Consider the following 12,754-nt stretch of genomic DNA (forward strand, 5'->3'; position numbering starts at 1 on the left):
TTAAAAAAACAAAAAACAAAAAAAACAAAAGAGAAGCAGGTTAGGGCGAAAAGAGAGAGAAGAGGAGGCTTTGTTTGGGAATCGTTAGAGGGTGGCTGCTGTGCAACCAGCAAGAAGATAAAAACTGTGACTCTAAGTAAGATAATGAGAATGATTAAAGATTGCAAATTGAAGTCACTGTATATTCAACTGGGAGATGATCCATGTGTCACAGTGAAAAGTTTAGGGTAGGAGAGGGACCAAGGGTCGTGTAGGAGCTCCAGGTGGAAAGATACCTCCCAGAGGTCAGATTCCCTCATCTCCATATTCTAATCACAGGGTGAGTCATAACAATCTGCTTTATTCCTTCTGTTTTCCCCATTTCTCTTGACTTGCGCTTTCATGTAAATGCCTCTTAGTCATTGACTTGAATTGTGATAGAAAAGCAAAACCGGTGGCATTCTTAAACATGCATTTTATACAAATATTACTAAAACCCACATGGAAAGTGTTTGGATTCAGATCTGTAGAGAAGAGAAAGCAGATGGAGAGACATGCTTTCTCCATTCTCCCCCACAAGCAGAGATTCAGCATCCCTAGATTCACTTTTCCAGATTTGAAATTCCAGTGGTCATAATTATATGTTTATCATTTCAAAAATTTTGTTTAGGATTTTTCTAGCAGATTCCTTAGTTTTAATGTGAATTTTGACAGAGTGGCAAAGATTTTTCAAGTTTTTGTTCACTACTCTTCTGGTTATTTCTCCTTTGTAATTAGAAATGCATCAGATTTCTGATTTCTAGCCTTTGTTTTCTTTATTTAGAGCCTATTTTTTAAATTTTTGTTTTGTTTTGTTTTTTGTAATTGGGACCAACTTTCAGAGAATTTTGCCATGTTATTCTATACATAGTGATGGAAGAAATACAAGTGATCAGAAAATAATTCTGTAATTGGAAACATTCCAAATTGAGAATATCTTATTCAAAGGCATCATTTCTTTGCTTCAGTAGGTTTTTCTTTTTCCTTTTCCAGGAAGAGAGTATGTTATACCTAAAGATTTTCACAGTGGTTTTAGGAACTGTGTTTTGACAGATTCTTAAGATAAACACAAAAGGTTACTTGTCATCATCATCATTTGAAATCTGGATCTCAGACACTGTCTCTGGGCTATACTGCAGATAACATTAAAGCCCAGGTAAACAGTAAATAGTGTTCGTTTGCAACATGGAAGGAGCAAAAATTTCCCTCCTAGGTCCCTTCATGACTGTGTGGTTTTGGGGAATAAATGGCTTAGTTTCCTCTGAATTCCCCTGTTAACAAGTGAGCACAGGTTTCTTTTATGTTGGTAAGAGAATCATGGCTAGCAGTGTAACTCTGTTTCCATCTTGGCTGTCTCTCTCAAGGATGAGGAAGACTCCTTTGTGATGAAAGCCATCATCCATGCTATCAATGATGACAACGTCCCAGGCCTGCAGCACCTTCTGGGCTCATTGTCCAACTATGATGTTAACCAACCCAACAAGGTCTGGTTCTGTTCTGCAGCATAGTGGAGGGGTGGGTCACAGTGACCTTGCCCTTCCATATTAAGGGAAGGACGCCGTCTGCTTCTCCATTCTCCCTTCCAATTGGAAGCTCCATACTGTGGGGAAAATCACTTCTGTTTAGAGAGTGATTTGAGTTACAAATAGGGTCTTTTTGCATTGAGGACCTTCCTTCATTCACATATTGTATGTCTACCCATGAAATTTTAGATCTTTTCATCCTGCTAATGAAAATGTCCCCGATGAGAATCCAAAAGGGGAAGGAAAGGTTTTATACCCTTCTACCTGTCTTCTCTTCTTGCCACTCAGCAGTAGCTCTATGTCTGTTGAGACAGGGGAAGGTGTGTGGGAACAGCAATCATCATTTGGGCTTTTCCTTTCCTACCAAACCTGAAAATTAGTAATTTTTTTTCTTGCCTATTCTAGCACGGGACACCTCCATTACTCATTGCTGCTGGCTGTGGGAATATTCAAATACTACAGTTGCTCATTAAAAGAGGCTCAAGAATCGATATCCAGGATAAGGTCATAATCGTTTTATTGAAATGAATTGAATTTTAAAGTATTATCAAATGTCTCTTAATTATCGGGGTAACGGAGGAAAAAAAATGTATGTCCTAACTTGTTTCTCAGTTTCCTGTAAAGGAAGATAAGCTGCTTTTTCAACAGCTTGGTACAGCCTGACACATGCATTAGAGAGGCAAACATTTATCATTTCTCCTCCCCTTGGCGCTGCTGCTTGACATCAGCATTTCTTCATACACTACCCAGATTTTCCTTCTTACCGATCACATTTACTCGACAGTGTTAGATGCCAAACATGAAAAAGTTTTATTAGCTAATTATTCTCATCAGAAATGTGTTTGCGTGCTTCTGTAGACGTCAGCAGAGCTGTAAGTGGAGTAGATCCGGTCCCCTGCAGTAAGGGAGTCCTAACCAGAGAGGGAGATGAGGGTTTACAAACAGAAAACAATTGTTTATAAACAATTGTTTATTTCAAAATCATTTTAGATTTACAAAACAAAGTTGGAAAAGTTCCAAAAGAGTTCCATTATCTGCGTCACCCAGGTGCCCCTAATGCTAGCATCTTGTGTAACATGGTACATTTGTCAAAGGTGTAAAAGAGAATGAGGGCTTCATTCCTCTGGGGAGTTGCTCCTCTGGGGTTTGTCATCACGCAGGAAGGGAAATACAGTGACTCTGAGGGATGCATGCATCCGGCGCTGTCAGCTTTTTAGAAATGTGACCCCAGGTTGATTTTCCTGCAGGGTGGGTCCAATGCCATCTACTGGGCTGCTCGGCATGGCCACGTCGATACCTTGAAATTTCTCAGTGAGAACAAATGCCCTTTGGATGTGAAAGACAAGGTAAGCCCACTTCTCTTAGGAGGAACCTGAGGAGGTAGTAAATGGATGCATGTGAGAGTGATGCTGGCCTACCATGTGCATCGGGACCCAAAGGAAAGGAATCAGCACCAAAATTCACCAGCAGAAAATTTAAATTGGAAATTTCTTGTTGCCTGTGGTTTGATTTAATATTGAAATCAGCCTTAAGCCAAAATCTTCTAGGTAGTTGCCATAATACGCACACATTGAATTATAATCCCCATAACTTAAACACCTCAAAGTTCTAGTAGAAAGACAACCAGACAGAGACCCTTGGTCTCGATTTGATTTTCTTCCTGACTCAGCCTTGTGCTTTTAAGCGGATCTCTCCTATTCTCTTCTTCTCTGAAGTGGCTGATAGTGCTGACCTGACAATCACAGACACTAGAAGATATTAATGAGACAATGCACATAAAGAATAAAGTAAGGCTTTTTTTTGGCACAATGGTGTTATAAAAGTTACTGACTTATCAAGATACCTTCTTTTCATATGTGTGTGTTTCATTAAGTTCACACAACAATCCTGTGAATTAATTGGCTGTGCCGGAACCTGAACCTGGGATTCCTACCTACTCATCCATTATTTATTCTACTGTACAACACTTCTCTGCTTCCAGTACTGGCAGACTAATTCAACATGCTTAGTCAAGCTGCCACACATAGTTGCATGGATTGTGCACTGCACCGTATCTGAGGGGTAACATTCCTATCAGAGACACACATTTATTATGGCAGTTATCTGGAAGGTGGCAACCATATATCTTGTTTTGTCTTCTTAAAATTTGTTTATGCTGATGATTTTCTGTGGGGTGGATAGAAGTAAAGTATCTTAAAGGATTTGCACCTGTTACTAATTCACAGAAAGTTATTACATGGGCAAATAGTGATAGTCTTTAAAATTTCTGAGAAAATCTCTGCGAATATAAGAAAATAAGTTTCTAATCATAGGCAATGAAATGAGAAGCTTGTTAATAAGTAAAATAGTTCATTTAAGTAACTGCTGAATGATGAACCCAGTAGTAAAGAGAATGTTGTGTTTAAAAAAGCAGAAAATCACACAGCTAGAAGTGTCAGTACATAAAGAAGATTGAGAACAGCCATCATGGAAAAGGGAGAGCCTTCTCCTGAGTTGTTTGCACTTCACAGGATGTGCCAAGTGTGTGGGCTTAATACTGACTGTGTGGTGGACGCCCCAACCCCAGGTCCCCATCCTAGCCACTATAGGGGCATCTGCCCGAGGTGGGTGGGTGGAACCGGGCAGGCCTGGGTGTAGGCCTTGGGTTCTGGTCTCCATAGCCTGCTCAGATGTGGCTCAGAATCACCAGCTCCTTTTCTTCTGCAGTCTGGAGAGACAGCCCTCCACGTGGCGGCTCGCTACGGCCATGCTGACGTGGCTCAGTTACTGTGCAGCTTCGGCTCCAATCCCAATATCCAGGACAAGGTGGGTCGTGGCTGACGTCCTCCCTTCCTCTGCTCTATACATGAATGTACAGGCAGCCAGATGGTACAGTCGGGGCCTTTAGAGTTTTATCCAAGCTAGATTTTCTGTCTTCCACTACAGAGGGCAAGGACTCAAAGGGTAGGGACTCATAAACAGAAGTACTAGCTAAGGTGTGCAAGGTGCTGATACCAGGATCGGGTCTAACCACTTCATTCATTCATGCATTCAATCTGCTGAACAGCCCTATGAGATGGATTACTATTATCATTCTCATTTTGGAGATGAGGAAATTGAGGCAGGGAAAGTTTCTGTAACTTTCCCAGGCTCACAAAGCTCAGAAGTGGTAGAGCTGGGACTTGAACACACACAGTCTGGTTTCAGAGTCCACGTTTGTCACCACCGCTCTAGGATGGCCTCTCATCGGTGCATTTATGTATCTAACGATGTTGATCCTGAAGCTACAGGCCTCCCAGTCTGTAAGGACTTCCCTTGACTTGTGTGTGGCTCTCCTAATTACTTTCTAGCCAAAGCAACAATACTGTTACCACTCACCTTGTGTTGTAAACATGACAGAAAGCTAGAGGCATCAAGGTTGCTGGAAGAATTCATGCTCAGGGAAGTGCTCACCTACTATTAGCAGTTTCAGATAAAGTCAGCAAGGCACTTATTAGAAAGAGGCTATAATGCACCTGCATGAAGGCTGTATTGTTCAGAGAAGCAGGGCTGATGGTTTCAGCGGGCTCCCGAAAGTCCATTGTCAGTCATATGCTGAGAAAGCCAAATTCATCAAACACACAAGTGTTGAGGAAAGAAAACAAATGAAGGAGAGACATCAGATCTACCTCTTAATGCTGGTGGCTCACACTCATGTTATTTCATTCCAGATTAATATTTCACTCCAGTACCTATGAGCTCTTTCCCTCTGCTGCCTTGGTTGCATTTCTGCCAAATTTGACAGGGACTCTCACCTTGCTTACACTTTGTTTCTCATTGCTGTTTTCTCCTCCTCTCTGCACTTGTCTCCTTGACCAGGAAGAAGAAACCCCCCTGCACTGTGCTGCCTGGCACGGCTATTACTCTGTGGCCAAAGCCCTTTGTGAAGCCGGCTGTAACGTGAACATCAAGAACCGAGAAGGAGAGACGCCGCTCCTGACAGCCTCTGCCAGGGGCTACCACGACATCGTGGAGTGTCTGGCCGAACATGGAGCCGACCTTAATGCTTGCGACAAGGTGCCTTATAATAGGGGAAGACTCATACGCACTGGGAAGTGATCTAGGGGTCTAGAGGGACCACAGGACTCCTCAGTTTGTTTCCCTAAGATAACAAACTTGAATGCAGCAAACTGTAATTACCCCTTCTCTTCTCTGTTCCAAAGATTCTGTGAACTTTTCTATATTGTATTTAATAATTAATATTAATTTGTGGCATATAACAAAATTCATGAATTGATCAAATGACTTTGGGCTCTAAATAATTTTTAGCTTTAAAGCTTTAGAGCAGGTACAGTGATGTTCACTGAATCCGAGACAATTCTCATTGAGGACTAACACTGGCAACACACTATTAACTTTTAGATGAACAAAGAAATAGATGTTTTACTTATTTCTATCATCTACTGTGTTGTAAAAAGACAATAAACCACTCTTACTTGTCTGGCAATCTCGATGCTAGACCAGGTGTTCCATGTTTTTAATTAAACAAATTCAGCCTCATCTGTTTTTATTGTGCTCTGTACTTAAAACAAGGCTGTGATGTTGCTATATACAGTTAGATTTGGGTTTCTGTAGTTGATTTAATATCTGCCCTTTGTGAAGTTATTTTCTCGGTATAGAGCAATGGTTCTGAGTGGGGGATGGAGGCTGACTCTGCCCCCAGGGGTGTTTGATAATGTCCGGAGATACTTTCTGGTTGTCACAACTAGAGATGAGGGTTGCTACTGGCGTCTCATCGATCCCAGCCAGTGGTGCTACTAAACATCCTGCAGCCCACAGGGCAGCCCCCCTCGGCAGAGAATCACCCAGCCCCAAATGCCAGTAGCACTGAGGCTGAGAAACCCTAGCACAGTAAAGTTTTAGAAATGTTTCAGAACTCTCCACCAGCTCCTAAAACTCAACACACCTATTCATCAGGGATTCTGTAATAGGTAGAATGAAGGCCCAGGCTGGTTTTTCACGGGATGCAGAGGTTAGACATGTTAAATCTGCTTCTCATTTGTATGACAGCCCTTGAGCAAGTTGTTTCACAATACTTTCACATTTTTCCTGGTGCAAAGTAAAATAATAGGCTCTCTATTTAGGAAATTGGCAAAGATTGCTGGGCAAATGTTTTTAAAAGTGTTTTACAAATGCTTTGGTTAAAGAGGCCATTGAAGTATCAACAATTACTTATGTTCTATCTGATTGTACTGCCAAAGCCTAAATGGATCAAGCTGGTGTCAGCTTAGGCTGTGATTATTTAGAGAGGAACATGTAAAGCTCCGCATCCTCCCAGTCCTTACCCCGCTGTAGGAGTCTGCTATAGGATTCTTCATTTAAATCCTCCACTAGGCCTTTTAGTAGTGATCTTGTTGCCAATTAAACCTCACTCAGTGGCGGCAGGAAAGGTGGAGAGATGGAGGCCACATGCCCAAGCGTAAAGCTCTCATGATCTCTGGGGTTTGTTTCCAGGATGGACACATTGCCCTTCATCTGGCTGTAAGACGGTGTCAGATGGAAGTAATCAAGACTCTCCTCAGCCAAGGGTGTTTCGTCGATTATCAAGACAGGCATGGCAATACTCCCCTCCACGTGGCATGTAAAGATGGCAACGTGCCTATTGTGGTGGCCCTCTGTGAAGCAAACTGCAATTTGGACATCTCAAACAAGGTACGCACAGAGCACAGGATCCCTACAGCTTCCAAGTGTGTCCATCCACCCGATTCTGGGTCCTGATTCTGTGTCCTGCCACCTGATCCCAGGTCCTGATTCTGTGTCTTCCCGCCTGATCCCAGGTCCTGATTCTGTGTCCTCCCGCCTGATCCTGGATCCTGATTCTGTGTCCTCCCACCCGATTCTGGGTCCTGATTCTGTGTCCTCCCACCCGATTCTGGGTCCTGATTCTGTGTCCTCCCGCCTGATCCCAGGTCCTGATTCTGTGTCCTCCCACCTGATCCTAGGTCCTGATTCTGTGTCCATCCACCCAATTGTGGGTCTTGATTCTGTGTCCTCCTGCCTGATCCCAGGTCCTGATTCTGTGTCCTCCCACCTGATCCTGGATTTTGGCCAAGTTTCTATCTGCATGTGTTTGTTGTTGAAAGTGAATGTTACTTATATGGACATGTACTTTTTTATGGGGTTTTGCCATCTTAAGTTGCATTTTACATGTGACTTTTGAATAATTTCATAGATAAACAAAATTACTATAATAAGTGCTTTTTGCATAACTCAGTGTACACTGATGGAAATCGTGTGTGTGTGTGTACATGCGTGTGAGCATGAGGCTCTGTAGAGGAATCAGAGAGGCTCATGGTAAAATTCTAACATCTTTCTAGAGCACTAAGTCTTCAGGAAAATGTCTAAGGACATTAAGATTTGATCCCAGGACTGTATTTCTCTTTTTTATTTTATTTATTATTTATTTTTTTTTTGAGTCTCACTCTTGTCGCCCAGGCTGGAGTGCAGTGGCCCAATCTTGGCTCGCTGCAACCTCTGCCTCCTGGGTTCAAGCGATTCTCATGCCTCAGCCTCCTGAGTAGCTGGGACTACAGGCCTGTGCAACCACGCCCTGCTAATTTTTATATTTTTAGTAGAGATGGGGTTTCACCATGTTGGCCAGGCTGGTCTCGAACTCCTGACCTCAGGTGATCTGCCTGCTTCATCCTCCCAATGTGCTGGGTTTACAGGCATGAGCCATCACACCTGGCCCTATATTTTTCTTCTTAGCTTTCCACATTGAGAGTTTATGGGCAAAAGTTCCTAGTACCTTTTTTTGTGCTAAATAAATGTGGTAAGACCAAAGAGACGCTATCATTTGGTGAAAAATGGAGAAATGAAAATAATTGTGCTTTTAGGTTCATAAAAAATATTGACTTCTAGATTTTAGCCACCAGCTTCCCTTTTCTCTGAATCCCATATAGATTTTCATTACCAAACAACATAGACTATCGGAGATTCCTGTGATTTTTTGGCCGTGTAGCTGTATTAAAGACGAGCATTATGCTGTTACGATTATGCTAAAAATGAAGTCCAAGTACAATTAATTTTTTAATTTCAGGAAATGTTTATCAGTGGTTTATACAATGCCAGTAGGATTCTAGTATGGTTTGTTGGAGGTAAAAGAACATCTGGGCCGGGTGCGGTGGCTCACTCCTATAATCCCAGCACTTTGGGAGGCCAAGGTGGGTGGATCACGAGGTCAGGAGTTCAAGAACAGCCTGGCCAATGTGGTGAAACCCCATCTCTACTAAAAATACAAAAATTAGCTGGGCATGGTGGTGCATGCCTGTAATCCCAGCTACTTGGGAGGCTGAAGCAGGAGAATCGCTTGAACCCAGGAGGCAGAGGTTACAGTGAGCCGAGACCGCGCCACTGCACTCCAGCCTGGGCAACAGAGTGAGACTCCGTCTCAGAAAAAAAAAGAATATCTGAAACAGCTGGAAAATTATACTTTTATGTAAACTTACTCCTTTTGCATGTTATATGATTAACTCAAACAGAAATTGAAATTGGTAATTTCACATTCTGACACTGTGTGGAAAGGCAGTATCCCAGGTTTTAGCCATTAGCTGCTGGTTGCTTTCTTAGTTTGTCCCATTCTAATCTTGCCAAGTCAGTTCTGTAAGTGGCTTAGGGGAAAAGCCAAATGTAGTATGAAGTAGCATCAAGACCTTGGGTTTCCTTCTAGGATTCTTCAAATGAATCAAAAGCAGCTTCAAGGGACATCTACACTTATTTGACTCCCTGTAGACATTCCCACTGTGCGCCCAGGGGCCTACTATGTGTGCAGCAAGTAGAATCGACTTTCCCCTTGTGAGGGGGAGAGGAGGAGCTGAGCAGATACCTCTTTGCCCTAACCTAAACAGGGAATGGTGTTCTTCCCAGTTTCACTCCATACCTAAATGCACAACTTCACTTGTTAAATACACTCTTTAAAAAATCCACAGTCCCAGACTTTCGTGTTTTAAAACCACTGGCTTATTTACTGGAAAAGTCTCACATTTTTCAGGCTGCAAATATCTATAAGTAAAGTCGACAAATGCTGACAGGAACTTGCATAATCACTGTCTGTGGCACAGCAGCTGTACATAGAGGGCCTTCTGTAGACGATTTTGTCATTGAGTGAAGCTCAGCTGCTGTGAAAATCATCAGTTCCAGTTTCAACCCCTTGGAATTAGCAGCATAATTCAGACCCGTAATTCAGAGCCTGCCTGGACAGAAGGGTGCTGGCTGCACACAAGCTCTGCATCTCCATCCCCGCAGACAGGCTCCCCGGGTTGGCTTTGACACTCCCATCATCAGCACACCCTGACTTTGGGGGTCTCAGCTTCTTCAGAAGGGTTGCTGTCAGGCTTGTTTTGCCTTTTTTTTTTTTTTTTAAAGGAAAGGTGATGGGGGCTTTAGAAGGCCTTAAAAGAAGCACAGGTATGTAACAGAAGACATTGTTTCCCACCAAAGCACATCCAGCTTTCTAGAGACACACTCAAGTAACCGATTGGGAGTGTGGAGGGGCACCCCCATGCCACAAGGAGGCTGTTGCTCTTTCTTCATTGCATGGTCTTGCCTTTTCCTTATCTGGATTAAGTTCCTCCAGAAATAAAAATGGCCATTCAAATCCTACCTTGTCACCAGTGTGTGACAGGACCTCGTTGCTATGTTTGATGCTCACGCAGTGAGATATTTCTGCATTCTTCCTCCTTCTCGTATGGAAATCAGGAGAGTGGCTGTTTAACTGGCCGTGTTAGAGAGCACGGAAAGGAAAGGAAATAGATTGCGCAGAATGCATGGCCATTACCCATTTGTCCCTCTTTGAGTTGGTACTTCCCTTAAGGACAGACAGAAGGCACGCTGTGCACACGCACGCTTCTGGGAGGATGAGAGAGGACTGGCTGCCTGTCAGGTGTTTATCCCCTTCCGGGGCTGCACTGTGCCCAGCGTGGAGGGAGGAACTAGTAGATGCCAAGGTGAATGGCTCTGCCCTCAGGCTGCTTTTAGACACATTCACATTCAGATGTAGCCGCATCTCATGTTGTCATTGCTGCTGTGTTGGGCACAAGGTGCTCCAGAAACACAGAAGCAACAATTCAGATATTAAAGAAATCAGAGAAGGCTTTTCATTGGTGATCACTTAAGATGATCGAGGCTTTGACAGATGGAGAAGAGGGAAGCCTGTTTTCCACCAGGGGAAGCCAGTGTGTCTGCTGTGGGCTATCACTGACACGTAGCGGGTGTGGGGTAGGTATTTAGGGAGGGGGTTATGGGGAAGGGAGAAAATGAAGCTGGAGACATTGGGTCCAGGTGGTGGCAGAACTGGAATTTAAGGCTAGGTAAGGGGTTTGGTGTCATTCTGTCCCAACCTGGGCCCTTCAACAGTGGCCATTTCCTCTGCCGTTTTCTTCATCACACTCTCTTCCTCAGCTTTCTTCTCTTCTATAAAACTGTGCATTTTACAACCAAAATTCCATCTCCCTTATATTGCATCTTTTAAACATTTCACCCAGTCTTCAAAACCTTCCCTTTTCCTTCTCATGTGAACTCTAGGACGCTTGAAAGCTTAATATCTGCTTTCTGCATTACTGCAGAAGATAATAATAAAGAAATATGAGCGTGTCACACACTGCAGCAGTGTTTACACTAGCCGGGAATTGAGGCTGCTTAGCGTCCACCCTCGGTGGCTGAATGAATCATGAGAGCCACGCAGTGGATGCAATTCAGGCATTCAGAATGTGATCCCTCCTGCTACAGGCATGGAAAGGTGTTCCCAATCTACTGTTAGATGGACAAAGCAAGGGACAGAGTGGAAGGTGGGCTATGACCACATCTCGGCTGTTTAAATTATTTCTCTCCTGTTGAGGATTCATAGATACGAGCTTGGGAGGAAATGGACCAAATTGTTACAACAGGGACAGCTCTGAGCCAGGGAGCTTGAGAGTAAAGGGGGGAGTGGAGAAGGGAGATTTTTATTTTGTATTATATGTTTCTGTAGGTTGCTTGGAGTTTTAAAAAGAGCATGTGTTACCTGTATAACAAAAACTGATATTTAAAAATACATAGCATAAAAAAGACATTCCCAAACTTTCTCAGTTCCCAACATCCTCAGGGTTTCAGTAATTATTTTTTCACGGTTCTCCTAGATCAAAAGAAATCCCTAACACTTCTGTTCATTCCAAACAACTTAGTAACCACTTATGTCCTAACAGCTTAGCAGCAGCTGAGAAAGATAATACATATAAACAGAAAGAAAACTAATATTTTCTTTTCCTTCTTCCACGACCACATTACGTACAATGTGATGAGTGCACTGCACTTTTGAAACCTTGGACTCAGAGTGGATATGGCCTCATATCCTGTCCACAGTGATTTCCTCAAGACTCTTGATTCCTCCCAGGGCAGCCACCAACCCCCTGCTGTGAGAGACATGGTGTCATGGAAGGCAGGGTGGTGCAGTCTAATGATGACACTCTGCACCACTTCAAGCGAGTAGTTCACCTGGTCTCAGAACCAGTTTTCTTATCAAAAACTTTAGATATTCCTGGGCACCCCTATGAATTCAGTGCAGTTCCCTGGGCTACCTTGGCACATAGTTTGGGAACCACAGGCACAAACAGGGCTTATGGGCTTGTCCTGGGATTTTCACTAATTAGGATGTCTTCAATATCTGTCTTCCGTGTATCTTCTTCCCTGGCTGTGTCTACATTTGATCTATGGTGCAGATCTTGCTGGAACTCTGGGCCTTGAGCCCTTGGCTCCTGCCTCCTTCAGGCCAGCACAGCAGGAAACTTACTTCAGTTATCTTTGAAGTTGTATTTTGAAGCTCCTCTTTTAACTGCAGAGCACTGGTCTGCCTGGCTGGCCTGCCCCAGTGGAGAGCAAGTTTCAGGAGAAGGGAGATGGCTCTTTCCTTCTTTCTGGTGGGCCCTAACCCCTTCCTTAACCTTGTGTCTCGGGAATGTCATCCTCAGCAACTGCATGAGAAGAACGACCTTTGACCTTTTTTCTCTCTTCCCAGTACGGACGAACGCCTCTGCACCTCGCGGCCAACAACGGGATCCTGGACGTGGTCCGGTACCTCTGTCTGATGGGAGCCAGCGTGGAGGCGCTGACCACAGTGAGTGCTCACAGGGCTTGGTGCAGGAGGGAGCTGCTGGGAGCCTCTGGCGCCTCCAGGGCAGGAGGGACAGGGCTTGCATGGCAACTCTGCATTCTAAAGCAGC

At 43.8% G+C, this 12,754-nt stretch overlaps 1 protein-coding gene across 6 annotated transcripts in view; it reads left to right on the forward strand.

Moving 5' to 3' along the window:
* DAPK1 (death associated protein kinase 1) overlaps positions 1-12,754 on the forward strand; it is a 211,257-nt gene that overhangs the window by 146,636 nt on the left and 51,867 nt on the right. For all 6 annotated transcript variants that reach the window (XM_050760947.1, XM_050760945.1, XM_050760946.1 and 3 more), the window contains 7 exons: positions 1,383-1,502; positions 1,947-2,045; positions 2,789-2,887; positions 4,248-4,346; positions 5,379-5,576; positions 7,014-7,211; positions 12,550-12,648. In XM_050760947.1, the coding sequence (XP_050616904.1) occupies positions 1,383-1,502; positions 1,947-2,045; positions 2,789-2,887; positions 4,248-4,346; positions 5,379-5,576; positions 7,014-7,211; positions 12,550-12,648 (912 nt within the window). The remainder of the gene's footprint in view (positions 1-1,382; positions 1,503-1,946; positions 2,046-2,788; positions 2,888-4,247; positions 4,347-5,378; positions 5,577-7,013; positions 7,212-12,549; positions 12,649-12,754) is intronic.

This window comes from Macaca thibetana, chromosome 15 (assembly GCF_024542745.1).
Source record: "Macaca thibetana thibetana isolate TM-01 chromosome 15, ASM2454274v1, whole genome shotgun sequence".
Classification (NCBI taxonomy): Eukaryota; Metazoa; Chordata; class Mammalia; order Primates; family Cercopithecidae; genus Macaca; species Macaca thibetana.